The sequence below is a fragment of the Micromys minutus genome (genome assembly GCF_963924665.1).
Source record: "Micromys minutus genome assembly, chromosome: 9".
Lineage (NCBI taxonomy): Eukaryota > Metazoa > Chordata > Mammalia > Rodentia > Muridae > Micromys > Micromys minutus.
The window spans coordinates 66,784,526-66,804,492 of NC_137978.1; the positions used below are offsets into that span (position 1 = coordinate 66,784,526).

The 19,967-nt window shown below is 52.9% G+C and overlaps 1 protein-coding gene across 2 annotated transcripts in view; it reads right to left on the reverse strand.

Annotated features, from left to right (window-relative positions):
- Positions 1-18,690, reverse strand: part of SKI (SKI proto-oncogene) — a 62,338-nt gene extending 43,648 nt beyond the window's left edge. For both annotated transcript variants that reach the window (XM_080921881.1, XM_080921880.1), the window contains exon 1: positions 17,484-18,690. In XM_080921881.1, coding sequence (XP_080778007.1) covers positions 17,484-18,452 — 969 coding nt within the window. In that variant the 5' untranslated portion in view covers positions 18,453-18,690. The remainder of the gene's footprint in view (positions 1-17,483) is intronic.
- Between the last annotated feature and the right edge of the window lie 1,277 nt (positions 18,691-19,967).

The window sequence follows — 19,967 nt, forward strand, 5'->3', positions numbered from 1 at the left end:
ACACCCTGTGTCAAAGACAATAAAAAAGCAGAGGCTCAAGACTCCTGTGTCCTTTGGAGCTTCCTGGTTTCTTCAGTAATGCCCTTTATTCAGTGTGGCAGTTGGTGCTAGAGCCAGCAATGGCAACCTTTGTCTGGGTGATGTGGTCAGTGTGGCACACACCACAAACTGAAGCAGAGTCAACCAAATCACATCATAAAATAATGTAAAACTTCGGCCTTTCCTCTCCCCTTCTTCCAATTCTGACCTCTTCTGGGGAGCTGGAGCCACCAAACGCTCTAAGACCAGAGGATCTGAGCATGAGCACCAGCTGGGCCCTGGAGGAGGAGCCCAGACTGTACAGGGAAGGTCCAAGAGCACCCAAACCATGTTGAATGGATGCTTTCTCTCTCTCTCTTTAGAGAACACGTATCACTGAGTTGTCTGATTCTGTCTAGTGTTGTATTGTGCAGCTCCAAGTGATGAACCCTTGACACACAATAAAATGAGTAACTCACTGGTCAGGGTCTACAAGCTCTCTGCTAGGAGTCCTACAGAAGCCAGTGGACCCCCAACCATGCTCCTGACTTAGGAAGCAGAAATACACTCACAACTTTCTTAGCTTTCCTAGAGGAACGAAGAGCAAGCCGAATTTATACTTAAAACACTTTTCAAACTTTTAATGCAAGAAAAATTTAATCGTGTTGTTACTGTGACAACACTGTGGAGAAAGAGACCACACATGCTGTAGTGTGCAAGTGGCAGTCAGGGGACAAACTTGCAGAAGACGGTGCTCTCTGCCCCGTTGTGGGGTCCAGAAACTGAACTCAGGTTGTCAGCTTGGTGACAAGCACCTTTGCCACTTTACCCGATGAGCCATCATGAAAGCTCCAAGTGACATAAATTTTATTTTAAAAACTAAATAAATTATCTTGGATAGCAAAGTTGATAGTAAGAACTATGGGTAGTTGTCTGTGGTCATCCTGGGCTGGAGAGATGGCTCGGTAGTCAGAGTGTTTGCTGCTCTGGCAGAAGACCAGACCTCGATTCCGAACACCCACATCAACCAGCTTATAAACACCTGTATCTCCAGCTCTAGGGAACCCAACACCTCCCCTGGTCTCCTCGGTCACATGGCAGTAATGCATATATACACAGAGACACAAATTCACACATAACTTTTTTTAAAAATCTGAAAAAGGGGGGTGGGTTTTGAAATCCACAGCACCCAAGCACCCTTCTCACATCCGTTTACCCCCATCCACACGCACCTTCCTCAAGACCCCAGGGTACCCTGTGTGGTGTGCAGAGACACACCAGAGAAGAGGAGGACTCCTGTCTGCATGGGTGGACACTTCGGAGACAGTATTAGAAAGGTAAGTCATAGCTTGGCCATACCGATAGACAAGGCACAGGGGAAGCACAGAGAGAGGAAGCCCATGGTTCTCACCAACAAGACAACTCGGAAGACAACCAACACAAGCAGACCAGGTATTTCCCAGAAGATTCTGCAGGAGGCGGCCATTTGATGCAACCCAAACTTAGTGGTGGAGACTTGGGAATCTGTGGGATAACTGAGCTTCACCAGTAATGCAACGGCCTATCATTAGCGACCATGGGCGGCAGCACCGGTGCAAGGGCTCCACTGGAAGGTCAGTGGGGCTGAGCCTCAAACAGTGGAATCTGGCAGTCACCCAGTTAAAAGAAAGCAAACAACACGTTGTGGGCCAAGACGGTATATGGGGCAGCGGGGACCGTGTGTGGGCTAGTTCTCTAGAAATAGCAAAACAACCGGTAACCAGGGACAGACAACACAGACAGCAAAATGGCCACCATATGGTAACAGAAAGATGGGGTAACCAACACAGCAGAAAGCTATGCCTCAAAGGCTGCAGCATAACTGGGCCAGGCGGGATCACAACAAGGGCCCCGCACCCACTGGAGCAAAGTTCATGAGGACAGGAGACCAAGGGCTGAAAGTCTTCTCCTTGGTTACTTAGTAACCACGGATGGGAAAGGCTCCCTAAGTCGAGTACAAACACCCATAACACCTCAAGTGCTATCAAGTCCCTAATTACCTGGCTTAGCAAGGCTCAGGAGCAATGTGATGGCCAGAGTAGGGCTACTCAGCCACCACTGCCTGAACATCCTCACCACTGTCACCCAAAAACTAAAAAAAAGGAAAAGGGGGAAGGCGCAGAGAATGGTAGCACACACCTTTGATCTCATTGCTCAGGAGGCAATAGGTAGGTTTCTGAGTTCAAGACCATCCTGGTCTACGCAGTGAAGCCCTGTCTTTCAAAGCAACTACAAAATGATCCTCTAGGACAGTGGTTCTCAACCTGTGAGTTGTGACCTTTTTGACAAAAGTATTTACATGGTGATTCATAACAGCAAAATTACAGTTATGAAGTAGAAACAAAAATAATGTGATGGTTGGGGGTCAGCACAGCATGAGGAACTGTATTAAAGGGTCCCAGCATTAGGAAGGTTGAGAACCACAGCATTAAGGAACCAAGTGAGGCAGAGCACAGGCAAACAGAGGCCCACCACCCAGTTTTCCTAACAGTTTGAAGATTCTTCAAAACAATGTCTTAAACCAAAGACAGGCAAACTTACGAACAGGACAGTCCCCTCCCCCTGGCCTCAGAGGCAGCACACATAGAACAGCAGAAATATCAGGACGGAGAGGAACCCTAGCATGACCCTTGCCACATGAGCCACGTTCAGAAAACCATATTCATGGTTTCTTCTCTGAATCAGGCAGAGGCAACAGATCTAGAATAACATCCAACTGCAAAAATCCCAAAATCTCAACTTTAACAAACCCCAGCTGAAGTCAGAACTAAATTCCGGCCCAGCAAGAGATGAACAGACACTGTACTGGAACCTGCACAGACGGGGCAGGAGGGTGGGACACCAGAGCCCACTTAGGAACTTGATGTGGGGCTCTTCCCACTGGTTCCTCTCTCTCAGATCTCAGCCAGGGCAGAAACAGACCTGTGCTGTCCACACTGCCTTCCTGGACAAAAGTTTTTCCAGAAAACTCCCCAAGATCAAGCAAATATCATTCGTTCCGAGGTCATATCTATACCACGGTCAGCCTGGAAATGCCTAGACAGTCCCTGCTCTGAAACTAATGGGTACCGTGTGAACTCAGAGACATGACTTCCTTTACCAGACGCAGCAGGCAGCTGCAACTACCCACAGTCACCTAGGCCTCAGAGCTCACATTATCTTCAACCTGAGTCTCCCAGACCAGCAGGTGTCCCACCAAGATCCCAATCAGATGAGCCTAACAAAAGGCAAACACTTAGGAAGGCCCTGGCAATCAATACCAATCAGGCCCGGTGTAGGCACAAATGGGCAGACAGGAGGGATCCTGGCCTGGTAGCTTTCTGGAAGGCCCAGTGGACTGTGTCTCCTGGTGCCTCAGAATCGGCACTGACAAGGTGCCTGGCTGGTGACTTGTGCTCGGGTCACTGTGGCTTCTGAGACTGTGTAAAGAACACAGCTGGCTCGCCCCAAAAAAGGGCCAAGAGCACTGAAAGTCCTCAAGGCGCTGCCTCCCTGTCTGTTCGTAGGGTGTTCTAGTGCTTCTATTCAGAAATTCATGACCCGGGACCACAGACTGATCCCAAACCCAGCCATGCCTTTGGCTCTCACACCCCTGACCACTACACAGATCTGCCTCTCTCTAAATTCCAAGAAACCGACACTTAAGCCAAAGGCACAAAATGCAGCTGCACTACTCCTCACAGGAAAGGAGAAGGTGAGAACCTCAGCTCCACAACACCAAGAAATGACTTTCACTTCATCATGGGCCAATCACCAGTGGGGCTGGTGAAAAACTGGCTGGATGGTCTGCCAACTCTCCCTTTTTTTAAAGCCAAACACAAAGAACCACCTTCCCTGCGGCTACAGGTCAAAGGCTACTTACTAGCCCCAGCTCTAGGCACCAGGGTTGCCTTTGGAATCCCACAAGTACCACCACCCCCACTACTAGCAGGGGATCCTGACATAATCTGCAAAACAAAAGGCAAGGGCCCAGTTTTCAAGACCCCGCCCCTGGCCTATCCCCCACTAGCCTCCCTCATTAACATTCAACAATTTCGACCAAGCCTGAGGAAACTGTCCGGGTCACCTCGGCCACACTGCCAGGCTGACCAGGCCGAGAGACACTTACAAACCAATGCTGAGAAGGGCACCTGGCCTGGCAAAGTAATCAGTCAGGACACTGAGGCCCCAGAGGATACTCCCAGGTTCTGGACCAGCTGCTACCTGCTCCAGGAAAGAAACAAAGGGGCTCGTATGGGATGTGCAGGAGCTACTGTGGCTCACAGCAGACTCTCTGCAGTGTGAGGCACTGCAGCCCAACAGTAGACACAACCTAGCAGGGCAACCCATCACCAGTCACCCACAGGCTCCCTACAAACACCAAACCAGTCTAGCATGGCCCAAGAAGAGGCCAAGACGGAGCAATCCTGATGAGGTGAGAAGTATATAGAGGCACAGGAGACTTCGGCAGCGAGGGGCAGGCTCTGGCCAGTTCTTTCCCAAAGGCAAACTGGACAGATGAACGGGAAGGTGAGACAACACATCTCAATTCAGAGGTGAGGCCCTAAACTCCTCTTCCATTTCTTTTTTCATGTACTTATTTATTTATTTCTCTTACAACTTTATTTTTAAAAAAGAGGGATACATATACAGATTTATAAGGGATTTTGGCATAACACTATATAAATATATTTGTCAGTACTTAATTCTTTTAGAGGTTTGATAGCATGCATTGAAATCGGACTAGTTACCATAAACATGAAGTACATGTAGGACAGAACATGACATGGAAACAGTTTTCTTGGTGAGTATAGATTAAGCATAATGATCGTTGAACACCAAAAATTGTTACAACACTATATTTTTAGCTCTTGGATTATTAATAATTTAAGGTCCAGGTGTACCTACCACACTCTGAGAGTCCTAAGAAGGACCGAGGCTTTCATTTTTTGGCCTTTGTTTTTCTTGAGCACCATATGGCCTGTGAGTTGTTTCTGGGGTGTTCAGAGCTTTCTGGGGTTAGTATCCAACTATCAGTGACTGCATAACCCAGATGTCCTTCAGTAGATGAATGGATACAAAAATTGTGGTATATTTACACAATGGAGTACTACTCAGCTATTAGAAACAATGACTATGAAATTCCTAAGAAAACATGCATCTAGAGAATATCATCCTGAGTGAGGTAACCCAGTCACAAAAGAACAGACATATCCTCTTCCATTTCTTAGAAAACGGAGGTTGAGCCAGGGTGGTCCCTACCAAGAAGGAATGAATGACCTGTGTATAGTGATGAATGTGCATCAGAACATCATCTTCTTTCTTCAGAATGCAGCAAGACAGGCCCTTATAGCCTGAAGCATCTCCTTCTGTAGCTACAGGCTGAGTACATAGGAAGTGCTCCATAGAGCGGCACCTACTTTTAGGCCTACCTGCCACTGCTTGTTATTCAAGGCCATGTCCCCAACCTGTCACAGGACAGGCTACTACCAGCTCCACATCTAACAGGAAAGCTTTCCATATTCCCTGCCATCCCCAGGCACAGCCCTCACAGGCACTGAGGATACAGTTCAGAGATGATCCCATCTGCTAGTACAAAAAGGACAACTGGAAGGCCACTAGACAACCCGTGGTTTGTGGTTCAGCCATAGGCAAAACAATAGAAAGTAATACAAAATAGGTGAAAACTGAAACTGAACAAAACAGACAAGTGGGGGTTGTCTAGGGATGAAGAGCACGGACTGTTCCTGTAGAGGAAGGAGCTCATTTTCCAGGACCCACATCAGATGGCCCACAACCAACTGCCTGAAACTCTAGTTCTAAGGGATCCAAGCCAACACCCTCTTCTGGTCTCCATGGTCACCCACATATGTAGCATATTCACTCTCTCTCTCTCTCTCTCTCTCTCTCTCTCTCTCTCTCTCTCTCTCTCTCACTCACACACACACACACACACACACACACAGAGTAATATTCATAAAAACAAGAGGCCACCTCAGTCACATGGACAAAGGGACTAGGGACACATGACAGGCTGCTGCTGAACATCACCAGCTACCACAGAGGTGCAGATCAAACCACCGAGAAAGGAAAGAAAGGAGGCAGGCAGGCAGGCAGGTAGATTGGTTGATACATATGAATAAACCCTGAAGATGCTGTGCTCAGTGAACAAACCAGAAAGCAAATCCTAACTTGCTGTACTAAAGGTTCCTAGAGTCACTGGGCTGACAGAAGCTGACTTTCAATGGGAAGTGGGTTGGGGCTAAAAGGAGAAGTCAGTGTTTAACAGGACACAACCTCAGTACAGGACAACTGAAGAAGTCAACTAGAGGACAGTGGTGGCAACGTGCTTGATGCCCACAACTGCCTACCTACAAAGGTAAGGTGGTGCTGCCCGCCCACTGTATGCCTTTAATCCCAGTATTGTGGGAGGGCAGCCTGGGCTACAGCATAAGTTCCAAGACAGCCAGGGCTACACAGAGAAACATATCTCCAAAACCAAAACAAGACAGATGTGCCAAGCATGGCAGCACACACCTAGAACCACACACTGAGATGTAAGAGGAGGACTGGAAATAAAATGGCTGCAGCTATAGAACAAGTTCAAGGCCAGGGACCAGAGTAAGGCCAGCAGGTTTGGCAGCGATAAACTTTTCCTGATGGGCCATCTCATGGTCTCTCTCTTTTTTTTCTTTTTAAACTGCACATAATACTTTTAGGCCTTGTCCTACATGCATTGTAGAAGAGCCATCGTGACGACACAGAACACCACCATCGGGAAGTGCAGTGTGTGATCCCATGGCCGAGCTCAGCAGTAGAACGAGCCAGTGTTCAGTCTCTAGAACGAGGAAGAAATGCAGTATTACACCCTGGCACTTCCCACCCATGTGCCATTTTGTTCCCACCTCCAGCTCGTGAGGGTAGAGGGTGGTTGGTCACTTTAGCGCCAGCAATGTTGTTCTTAAGGCACTCCTGTCTCACCGGTAGACGCAATGTCACTGCTGTGTGGCTTTGTTGTGTCCCTGTTCTTGTGTTTATGTGTATTTGGGGTCTTGAGACAAGAATACAGAATTTAGTTGGGTGTGTCTTCATGTAGCTTGGGCATGAGCTGCAGGTAAAACTGGGGCAGGCCCAGGGTGGAATGGATAAGTACTCCCCCCAACCCCATCCCCGTCCCACTGGAGTGCACAGGGTCTCTGAGTTCCTTACACTCTGGACGGGGGGAGGGAGAACGGTCAAGAAGCTCTGCTCTTCAGAATCTCCAAATCTTTATAAGCTGAAGTGGAAAGCAATGGAGGCGGAGGAGGGGGGCAACCTTGGGAGACTTGCATTTGCTACCTGAAGGAGTTCCCATGCCAATGGCCATCCAGAGCACGCAACATACTGCAGGGTCTGCGTACAGGCAACAAAGTTCAAGCTACAGAACTCCTGCTCTAGGGAGAGTTGTACAGGGCTTCGTTTCAAGCACTGAGGCGAGAGGCCAAAGGAAGATCATCCATCCCAGTGGAGAAGAAGGGACCTAGGACATGCTGAAGAACCTCCACCCTTTACCTTTAAGTGTGAAGGACAGGGCCCTGCGCTTCTTCCTGGCATATTACTACTATGGTCTGCTGCGGGAACATGAGTGGCCCCAACTAGATAATGTGCCCCTCACATGTCCTTCTTATACTACTATAGTAGTCTACCACCTTGCTAACAAAGAAAAAGAACTTCACCTCTATATAACACCTGCATTTCTTTCTGCACTGGACAGTCATTTTGAGCTAAAGACACTCCCATCTTAAAATCCGTAGACTTCGTACTATGGGTCTTGATGGAGTTGGAAGTCCTGCCCATGGGCCAGCTCTGCATGTCCTCTCTCTTCCCCAGAAGGAGCATCTTCTCAGGTTCAGGAGCCAGGTGCCCCCTTCTCCAGTTCCTCCTCACTCACTGACACTGGCTTTTGGAAATTATCACAGACACGCGATAGCCAGAAGGACTCGAACCTGAGGACAGACGGCAGCGGTGCTTCATGTTGCAGGGCCACCCTGGTGTGTCTTGGCCCACCATCCTCAGCCCACACTCTCTACAGAGAAAAAGATCACTTTCTCCATTCAGAGTCAGTTAAATTACCCAACCCCCCCCCAACCCAATCCAAATTAAGTATTTAGACAGACCTCAAGTCCGTGCCTCAGTAACAGGCCACTCGAACAAAAGTGGTCCCACAAGGTAATAATGGAGCTCAAAACTCCCTACCACCTAGTATTCCTCCCTCCTTCCCACACCCTCTTTTCCTCCTTCCAGCCACAGAGACAGAGCCTTGATATGTAGCCCAAGCCAGCTTCAAAGCTGCCGGCCTCATGCCTCAGCTTCCTGGATGCTGAGCAAGGCTCCAGGCCTCTGCCATCATCAGCTCCATCTAGCTACATTTTTACTACACTTTATGCTTGCTTAGATACACTGAGATGCTGGAGAACTCATCCACGACTCTCTCACTGCCTCCACAATTCAGTACAAGTAAACCTTGCACAGGCCTGTAGCAGGCACACTGGGCCATAACCGAATCCAAGAACACGATCAGCTACACTGCTTGAATCTATGTAAGCACACTTCTTACAAAACAATGTGCTCCGGGGAATACATCTGCATATCGGGCAACATAGTAAATCTGGGGATTATCTGAAAGATATTGTAGACCAGAGAGGAAACCCTCTTTTCCCCACAACAGAAATGAATTTCATAGCAACAGGCAAATTAGAGTAAATTCTAAATCTGACCAAAAGAACCATTCACAACTACCCACTACACCATCCTGGTAGGGTAGGTAGGAGGGACTCGAACCACAGTAATCCTAGGCATGACCAGACTATATCTGGACCCAGGTGTCAGGCAAACCTCTCCCCAGCTCAGCAGAATCTGAGCAAAGGCTCCTGGTCTGAAGGCTTTGCCTCTCTTAAATGAGAGAGTAAACAGCAAGACTCTGAGAACAGTGTCTAGGGATGGCCAACTGCATCAGATACCTCATTTAACAGGATGGATGCCCACCCACATAGCTCCTGACTTCCAGCCCAGGCACCCAGCTGTTCTTGGGTAGGATGCATGCGCTCCATCAGGCACCAGACCCAAGCTGGAGCTTCTCCCCATCATCCACCAGGGAAGCCCAGGGAGTCACCCTGCCAGCCTGTGCCAGGAAAACAGGGAGTATGACCTAACTAACTGAGCTGTGGGGAGACAACGTACAAGGTCCACCTTGTTTTCACAGTTTAAAGAGCTTCATAAATCGAGACAAACCCACTAGGGTCAGGCAAGCTGGGCGACACTTATTGCATAGAAGGATGTTTAAAAAAAAAATCACAGTTTTGATAGTTCTGCAAAAAAAAACTTAGCAAATTTACAACAAAACTGTCAAGTAATTAAAGCAAGGCACTTCACACATGAACTTAAACTGCTAATTAAAATCCCCTCGCTTAATTGACTACATTTGCATATCATTCAACTTGGGAGTATAATTCTTTTAATGGTTTGGGCAACACCGTTGTAACACCAGGAAGCAGGAGGCAGCAGGTGAAGCAGGAAAAGAAAAAAAAGACAGCCAACACCATCAAACACCAGGTGGCAGCCCCAGCAGTGTGACAGGGAAGGTCACCACAAGCATCCAGAAAAGACTTCACCTCAGAGCATTATACCAGCTGTAGGGATCCAGGCATCTCCAACCAGAAAGAGCCAAGAAAGAGCCAAATGAGCCACGATAGGTTCTCAAGTAACACACCCCAGAACAGAGGACACCACAGCAACGGGAAGGGGTAGCAGGACTTCCTGAGGCTGCACTTCGGCCTGGCCCATGGATGCACAAGTTCTCACACACCTCACTTAGTTCCTGAGTAAACCCTTAACATCACTCATGGAACAAGGGTCTGTACGCAGGTCCTTATGGTGTGGCCCAGCTGTCCCTCACCTGCCAGCCTGGTCCACCTCCTGCTAGAACAAGGTCGAAATTCAGACCCTGCATTCACCTTCAACAAACAAGCCCGCCAGCTGGTGTGGTGGTACATACCTGTAATCTCAACTCAAAAGACAAGGCAGAGGATCACAAGTCCACAACTGCCTGGACCAAATAGCAAGATCCTGCCCCTCCTCCCAAAAGAGCAAGGAAGGCCTCTTCTCTTCCAGAGGAAGGTGCCCTGATATTTGCCCTTCGAGCTGTCATCTTCAGGTGCCAGGGATGGATAAGATGGAAGAAGGAGGGCACCCGAGCCCAACAACCTAACAACTGGGTTACAGGACAGGGTTCTGAAACCAAGACTGGCTTGTGTAGCATGAGAGGTCCGGAGGTGCCAGTCCTTCAGGATGGCAGGGTGTGGCACCACATCCCAGTCACTGGCCCAATGCCACCTGGTCAACTATAGAACCACAAGGTGCCAGAGGGACTGCAGGCCAGTGGCGAGGGCACAGGACACACAGAAGGAAAGCACAGACTAATTGCCTTGTTCTCTCCTCACAGGCCCACCAACTTCAGTATTTCTCTGGAGTGTACACTACTTTGGGTTACTAAATAAACTGAAAGGGGAGGAGAAGGGTCTCTGAGAGAGTTCTACATCGTCTACCCACAACTTCTCAGAGATGGGACCAAGATACGACACTCCCAGGCTACACCAGGAAGGGACCATCGTCAACAGACTGTGCGGACACTGGGACAGCAGTGTTGTCCTGCAGGCAAATCAGTTTCCCTAAGTGCCCAACTCCTGCAGGTCACACACCTTCTAGGGCTGAAGATGTTCATGAATGAGGGCCTCACACTTCCTGGAGGCCTGGCTCACCGTATCTACACCTCGAGGAAGGCCACCCCAGCAAGGCAACTGAGACTTCCTCAGCCTCATCTCTAAAGACAGACAGCAAGGTCCAGAGAGAAGGTGAGGCAGGCTAAGCACTTGTTGCCCAAACGTGAGACCTGAGTGCAGAGCCTCCGCACCCATGCTCACAGCACCTGTAACCCCAGCACTGGGTGGAAGAGATATAAGCAGACCCCTGTGCCCACTAGCCAGCTAGCTAGTCTGGCCAAAGCAGCAAACTCCAGATTCAGAGATAATCTCAAAACGTGGTGGGGAAAGACAGGACACCAAACATCAACTTCTGGCTGCACACGCAGGGCATGCGGATTCATGTGCACACATACACTGTGCACACACCAAAATAAAAAAAAAAAAAACGAACAGGCGCTAAGAACCTCTGTCGACTAGCAAAGGGCCACATCCCACAGTCAAAACAAAAACAGTCCAATGTTACTTTCAGTGTGGAACCAGCGAGCTCTGCTGGCAGCCGCCCACTCCAGCCTTCCCAGCATCGAGGCCAGCAACGCCTACCATAGGCTGAGGGGTCTGCAAGGGCAACCGCCACTTCCTCCTCCCTCTGGTTACTTCCAGGCTTACTTGTAGACAGAGGACACTACACTTGGAAACAATCTGTCCGCTGACAATGGTTTTTCCTCACGTGATGGAATGAGTTGATACCAACAGGGACTATCAGGGAAGAGTGCACAGGACCATCAAATCACACATAACAGAATCAGGGAGGTACCACATGACACCAGCTGTATCTGAGGCCACAACTCCTCACTAAACTGGAAAACCCACTCTGGGAAATTTCAATGTGAGATCTCTCGAGCGAGTGCACGAGCACGCACAAGCACACACACACACACACCCTCCCCAATACTGTCACCTGTCACATGGTGGATGGCCCTTCCTCACACCCAAACTCAGGAGAAGTCAGGAAGGGGAAGGGTCACATCAGAGCCCAATTATCACCCTAGCCCTCAGGTCAGCTCCACTTGCCAGCACACCATCGCCTCCACCAGGTCCTAGTGTAAAGCCAGTTCCCAACACCCATGCCAGGCCAAAGCCTTTCCCGGAAACTAGCTAACACAGTGGGAGCTACAGGAAGCTGTTTCCAACAAGAGCTGCTTCTTTCACAGGGACCAGCGGACGTTCCAGAGGAAGCCACAGTCGGCTAAGAGAGGGCTGGGAAGAACATCAATGCTCACAGCTCCAGCCAAGGGAAACATTCTAGGGCTTTCCAAGTGGAAGCAGGGTGCAGGTATCCCCCATGTCATGTGTGCCTTCTTCAGAGTACTCGGTGAAGTGGATGGATAAGCAGAGAACCGTCCAACCTTCCCTCCCTTCCCCTCTGCAGCCATGGAGATCTGGGCACTCAGGCGCGCCTGCAGTGACTGCTTGCTTCCACTGAATCATCCCTCCACCCCCACTACCCAGAGACCCAGCTGTGATCAGCCCCCACTCATTCCCAGAAGCCAGAAAGCAAAGCACGCCATACCAGCACAGACAGCAGACGGCTCCCACAGTGCACCAGAGCCTGGGTGGGTATGGTGTGGCACCTCATCCCCTGTTACGGCAGATCTTGGGTGACTCTGGGCTCTTGCCAAGATCCCTTTAGCTGTTTCCACACAAACAGGTCAGTGACTCAAAGGAGTGCACAGGCAAGCATAGCCAAATGGTAGTGTCGCTGTCACCAGGTGCACATGTCCCTAGAGGGCCACAGGCTCCTGCCCCGACTTTACTGTCATTTCCACGTCCATATCGTGGTTCTCCATTTCAGAAATGAGGATGCTAGCAGCTCTGAGTCTAGAACCCAGGGATCTCTATGCCTCAACACAAAAGGCTTGGCGGCAGGGCCTTATGTGCAGAGAGGGCAGCTCTATGAGCAATTGTTTACTAGGCTATGGCCCTGGTGACATGGTGCTTCCAGAAAGTGATCCAGGATAACCTCTCAAAGTGCCTCAAAAGGCAGCAAGATCATTGATGCACAAAGGGACCAGACTCCACAGGGTCACAAGAGAAGGTGGGAAACACGCTTGATGGAGTGTGTAAGCAAGTTAGCATGATAGGACCCATGAGGCGTCATCAGTGGCTACAGCGGACCAAAGCCTGTTCCTGACCACACAGGGCAACAGGGGGAAAACACCCCTCAGCCAATGATCCCAAGCCCCCATCTGCAAAACATCTAGCTCCCAAACCCACAATTCTTTCCCCTTCGCTGGCAGCCAGGGAGAAGGTAAGAGAGGCTCCCCTGGCTGTCCAGCTCTCCTAGATCTCACAGAAGTAATCTAGCCTGTGTTTTGATTCAAAACAAAGAAACTTTTAAAAAACATTTCAGTTGAAACTTGCATAATTTTTCTAAAGGAGAAACCTTCCCTCAACTTTCGCAATCCTTAGAAAGAGACTCTGTTGCAGAATCCAGTCCCAGCCATGGCCACCTCACCTCCCGCCAGACAGCAGGGCAGGCAAGCCCCTCAACCGCAGCCTCCCTTCTGGGGCTGCAAAGACAGCAGCTCAGACCTGGGGTGTTGTGGGGAGGCTCTGCTCCAGGGCAGGGCTGGGTTCACACTTGGCCCAGACTTCCTCACCCTCTACATCCTGTCTGCCCTTAAACACTTCAGACAGACATTACACAAACCAGCTGCAGGGAAGGTTGAGAAACGGCTGAGAGTCAATGACCTTACTCTTGGAAGCTTCTTGATGACCAGGGCATTCAGTGGGCATCCGGGGACAAGAGTGAGGGCTACTCAATGACCCTGCTTGCTCCAGATGGTGAGAGACCCAAACAGCTCCCAGGAGCCCCAGAAGGTAGCAAGATCGATAGACAAATAGGCTGACAGGCTATGCTATGAGAACGTGGCCCTCTCAGAAGTGGGTCTGCACCTACACTCATTAACCCCTCCACGAACAGCTGGCTATGGTGTCCTAGAGCCCACTCTCAAACTGTTGTCCCACTCTCTGACGACCTACTAGCCTTGGAACCACCACCTGACGGCCATCCTAGATCCAAAGAGCCCCCTTCTTTCACTTCTGGACCAGGGCCTGACCTCGGGGACTGGTACCCCATATTCTTGGCCCAAGCATATGAAGGGGGAAAAATCAATACCAACTCTAAGAAAGCCCAGCACAGGATATATCTCAAGGAACACTCTTCAAAAATAAGCCAGTGGACAAAGGGCAGCTGAACTTTTGAAGAAAACCAGACCTGCAGGTGTCGAGGAGACAGGTCCCAGCATATTAGCACTGTCCTCTCCTAAGGCAATCTTTATGGAAGGAAGAACCACAACTGGGCAGTGATACACAAATGTGATCCCACCACTCAGGAGGCAAGACCCTCTCCCAAGAAAACCAAAAGAGCAAACCACAACTGAGAGGACTCCTGAACCCAGCATACCTCAGTTGTGCACCCTAAAGCCACAGCCATGTCCCAAACATACCCAGGGCTCCATGCTCCCTAAAGCTGAGCATCTGACTAAGTGTGGAGTTAGGAAACATGGTGTCAGTCCTAATGTTCACTCCAAGAAATCCCAACAGTCCACATCAAGTGGTGTCAGCCGAAAGTCCTGAGAACCCAGAACAGAGATGTCGTAACCTACCATAGATAACCCAAGGTCCTCCACACCAAAGCCCACTTCTCAGACCCACAGGAGGGACCCTGCTCTAGCCGGAAGGAGACACCAAAGCACCTATGGCCAGCCTGGAAAGGCAGCTGCTCTCGACTACAATCTTCCCATGGGACATCAGCCACATTCCACCAGGTACACAAAGCGGCTCAAAGGCCACTCACGGTCCAGTTTCCTTTCTATGTAGATGCCCTGAACTCTGGGAAGTCAAACAGCTATCAGACAACCCAAGACGGAAGGGAAGGCCCAGAGGCCCTCATCCCTCTGTGCTCTGCCCGCCCCATCCCAAAAATGATCTTCAGACAGGTTCCATATAACATTAGTACTAATTTACTTCAGAAAAACAAGGCATGGGGTGGGGGGGCTTAAGCGACTTGGTTCAAGCTCACATAGCCAGTGAGGAAGAGAGTGGGAATGTGATCCCACAGCCAAACTGGTTCTCTACATATCCACTAGGAAAGTAGCCAAAGGTCCCTCAAAAGGACCCACTCACTGAGCACCCAGGCAGCCTGCATTTTCTTCAAGGCTTTACCAGCAGAAGTGGACATTTCCTGTCTCCTCGTTAGGAAGGTACTGCAGAAGACCACCAGCCTTCACACTGTCATGGTCCACGTGCCAAAGCCTGGGGTACAGCAGTCCTGCACCCCCATACACACTCAGCTGACCACAGGAACCACAGCTCTACTTCAACCAGGCCAATCCCACCTGATCCAAGCAGACAAGTATCATGAGAGCATCAAGGACCCAGGAAAACCACTGACCTCTGCACCTTCCAACCATGGGCTCCAGAACCTACCACTCTCCACAAAGTACTCAGTTCACCCCTAGTTCAAAACTGCCCAAGGCCTTGCCAAGAGCTGCATGCCCTGCAGTTCCAGCGTACTCTCTGTCCCTGGTGCCCTCCTCCTCAGTAGATCAAAAATGTTAAAATAAACCATGAAGGACGCAAAGGAGTCCTAACATCCAGTGAACAAGAGCAGACACTCCAGCCACTCCTTAGGACAACAGAAGTCTGGGCAGCTATGGGTCTGCACCCAGACTGACCTCCCCTTCCTGGGTGTTACCTATGATTCAGAGAGATAAACGCCATTCCGTGGGGACAAAAAGAGGACAGTCCAGCCTGAACCCAGGGCAGAGCTAACCCAGAAGCTGGGAGCACCTCACAAAGAGGAAAGAATCTACCAGTCCCTTGTCGTGTAAGCACTCAGAAGCTGGTCAGACCCAAGCTGGTGCCACGGCTGCTAGAGAGGAGTTGGAGATACAGAGCACCTGAGAAACTTCCCTTTGCTAGTGAAGTGTCAGAGAACTCCTGGGGTTGGCTGACAGGGAAGAGCTTCGAGATAGGAGCCATGGCGGAAATGACCCAAGCACATGACCATAGCTCAGAGCTCCGTCCTGCCTTCTAACCCCACAGTGCCTGCATGGGCATCTGAACCGTATCCTCTGAGCCTTAAGAATCACATTCCCAGCACCACAGGACTTGTAAGAAGAGAAGACAGGAGACTTCCACTCTGCAGCGGCTGGGACAAAGGGGACCCATGCTAAGCCTAGACAGAAAGACCACAAACACACAGGACCCAGACAAACACAAACACAGACACACCCAACTCAGACGAGACTTTCAGTCTGCTCCCAAGATAAGAGGCATGAAAGTGTCTCAGAAGCAATGGCCTCTCCAGTCTGTGGTCCCAGCAAGTCCACCGGTCACCATACATGTGACAACCTCAGGTTACACAAGGGTGCAACCATCCTAGACAGAAAGGTCTCCATTGGCACCATACATGTGACAACCTCAGGTTACACAAGGGTGCAACCATCCTAGACAGAAAGGTCTCCATTGGCGGGACCCTACAAGCCAAGTCCATTTGGAAAGACCAGCAGGCAACATCTCCCACCGGGTGCACTGTCCTGGCTGAGGCAAGGGTGCCATAGAACACAGGGCAGAAGCACTCTCCTCAGCCCCCAGAGAATGAGGCGACCATCCTTCTTCAGAGCCCCTCCCCCCACAACTCTGACACTCTGCTGGAGGGGCGCCCAGAGAAAACCGGGCTGCAGCATCTATTCACAGATTTAGAAAAAAAAAAAGTTTGATGCAATAGCTGAATTAATTAGGTCTCCCAAGAATAGCTGAGCCAATGCAGCATTCTGTGTGTGCAATTTAATAAGCCTGGATATTTAAAAGTTAAAGATACTTAGGATGCATATGCAAAGAAACTTCCTGTGGACTCCAGTGAATGATTTAGGTACCAAGTGGCCCAGGAAATGCCCAAGCAGATCTCACAAAGCTTTCTTTGACTCACATACAACACAGCCTGGGCTGACGGCCTCCACACCAAGCACAAGAGCAACAGAAGGAAATGGGTGAGTCCAAACAAACTGCAGACCATCAGCAAGTCCGGCAGGCCGCTGACCACGCCAAAGTGGCCCTCAACGTGCACAAACAGGAGACTCCAGGGGCTGCAAGTGCCAAGTCTCTGCCAAGACAGCTAGCTAGCAGTCACTTGAGCTGCCCATACCCCGCGATTTAAAGACAAATCAGGAGAGTTGGTAAATCTGCATGGATAATAAGCTGAGGACCACAGGAAGGCATCCGGGTCATCAGAGAGAAAGGGTGCAAACTTCCATTCTTACAGGGACACCTCTGTCAAGGTCCCATGAAGATACGGGCCAGAAAGTCACAGCCTCTAGAATCCAGGCTCTCTAACCTCCCAGAGCTTGAGGTAGCCTCTTTCTCAGACACTCAGAACTTAGTATGGTCAGGGATTATGAACCCCGAAAGGGCTTTCCCATTCACTCTACTGAATAGGTGCAGCGTTCAGACAGCACGAAGGCGGCCTTATGGCCTTTTCCACAAGAGACCGACAAGCCCCCTACTTTTCTGAAATCAAAACCCAAGGCCAGATAAGGTCGAACCATAAGCCCCAGCCTTAGAACCCAGGGTCCCCAGAGCAGAAGGACCCCACCCACCCACCTTGGGCGTAGCTTGCCAACCACAAGACCCGGGGACACTTACCCGGGGCACCCTCCGCTTGTACTTGTTGGCATAGTCGAACTTCTCCTTCACGTCGTCCAGGCAGCGGCCAAGGCGGGCCTGCTCCTCCTTGCCCGTATAGTCCTGGCTCAGCAGGATGTAGGCCCGCCAGTTGGCTGAGTCGAAGCCCCAGTGGCAGGTCCGGTTCTCCAGGGCCTTGTGCGAGTGTACAACGAACTTGTGCGGCGGGTACATGAGGCGGCAGTCGAGGCACTGGATGCAGGCGGCGCTAGGACTGCTGTACAGCTCCGGCACCAGCAGTCCTTTGCACTTGCCGAAGCACTCGTGGTACACGCGGACGCTGCGTTCGCTGAGCTCCAGGCCCAGCGCCAGGCTGGCCGCCAACTCCTTCTTGCAAGGCGGCGGGTAGGCGCCGCCGTAGAGCAGCGCGTTGCACAGGCGCTCCGCGTCCGTCTTGGTGATGAGCCCGCAGGAGGGCGCGGAGAAGGGCAGGATGCCCATGACTTTGAGGATCTCCAGCTGGTCGGCCGTGCAACGCGAGCAGTAGATGTGCAGCTCATCGCACACCGAGTTGATCTGCTGCAGTGAGAAGTCGCGCAGCACCGAGTTGAGGATCTGTGGCAGGCACAGACGCTTCTCGCCTCCCACCACGAAACAAGAGATGGTCTCCCCTTCCAGCACGGTCTCACAGCGCTCGGTGGAGCGGTCCGACGGCATGAAGAAGGGCCCGGGAAGCACGGGCGGCGGCGGCTGGATGGCAGGCAGGTGCAGCACGGGCGGCGGCTCCGCGGCAGTGGGCACCGGCGCCGGCACTGTGGCCGCACCCGCCTCCTTGGCGCTCTCCTTCTTGTAGGCCTCCTGCGCCCAGCGCGCCGAGAAAGCGGCCGGGCCGCCAAGCGAGCTCATGGAGCTCAGGTGGAACTGCTCCAGCGTCTTCTGCAGCCCCGGGTGCGGCTGGAAGCCGCCCCGGCCGGCCGCTGCAGCTTCCATGGTGCGATCGGGCTCCCCCGGCCGCTCCCGCTCCCGTGCGCCCGGGCCCCCACGGCCTCCGCCGCCGCCCCGCGCACCCCGCCGCCGCCCGCGACCGCGGCCACGACCGCCCCCCGTCGCCGGCTCACGGCCGATCACGGCCCCGGACTCGGCCTCGCCCGGGGGCGCGAAGGCGAAGGCGGGCGGGGCGAAGGGGTCCCGCCGCTGGAGCCCGCCGCCGCCCGGGCCCGGCGCCACATCCACGCGCCCCGCGCCGCGCCCGCCGCCGCCCGGGCCCCCCGCGCGCCCCCCGCGCGCCCCCCGGGCTCTAGGCGCCGGGCATGCCCCGGCGCGCGCCGCCAACGCCAACGCCAACGCTCGCGGGCCCGGGGCTCGAGGGGGGCGCGCGGGCAGGTGCCGGCGCCGCGAGGCGCGAATCGCCGCGGCGGCCGAGGCCGAGGGGCCCGGGAGGAGCGGGGGCGCGGGCGCGGGGCCCGCCGGGCCGTCCTCGCGCGGCGCGCCGCCGCTGCCCCGCTCCTCCCACCGCGCGGCGCCCGCTCGGCTCGTCCCGGCGGTGCTGACCGGCCGCGTCGCGCCCGCCGCCGGCCCCTGGCGGCCTGCCCGCCCGCGCGGCCGCCTGCCGGCTCCGGGCCGCCCGCTGATCCGCGCGCGCGGCTCCCGGGACGGCGGAGGCGCCTCTGGCCCGCGGCCTCAGAGCGCCGTGGCGGCGCGGGGCTCTGCGCGCTCGGCGCACATCTTTCCGGCGGCTCGCTCCGGCTCGGACTGAGCGCCGGGAGCTGAGCTCACGCCGCCGCGCGCCGCCCCGCCCCGTACCGCCCCGCCCCGCCCGCTCCAGCCCCGCCTCCCGCGTTGTTTGTTGCTGTGCGTCCGCCTCAGTCGGAGTGCGGGCCAAGAATGTGACCAGCTCCGGGCGGGCTCTTCCAAGAACGCGCGCTCCCCCTCCCGGGCTCAGTGGCGCTCGGCTACGCCCGGACCGGACTCGGCCAGGCTCGGCTTTGTCCGCCCACAGCTCGACTCCGCTCGGGTCCCCCGTACCGGAGCTCGGCCCCTCTCGGCACTGCTCGGCCCCGCTCGGCCCTACTCGGTCCCGACTCGGCCGCGCTCGGCCCCACTCGGTTCCACTCGGCCCCGCCTTGTGGAGGCCACTGGAGGCGGCCACAGCGGAGGCGCCTGGGGCCCCCCTTCCGGCCGAGGCCGCTTCCTGCGCGGCTGGGAAGACTCCGGTCCTGCAGCCACCACGGTCTTGGGGCCCCTGAAACCCACAAGGTCCCTGCCACAACCACAGGCCAGCTGAGTGACGGTCCGCAGTAGATCTGTGCCGCTGCCGCCCTACATCCCGGGGTCCTCATTCTACGGAGACACTATGGTAACCTTCAGTCCCCACACTGCTGGACGTCGTGCTCCACGAGACACCCATAACAAGGACACCACAAAACAAAACCCAGATGCCCTCCCTCTTAGCAAGGATGCCACAAAACATTCGGGTTCTGATACAAGAACGTATCAAAGCACCCT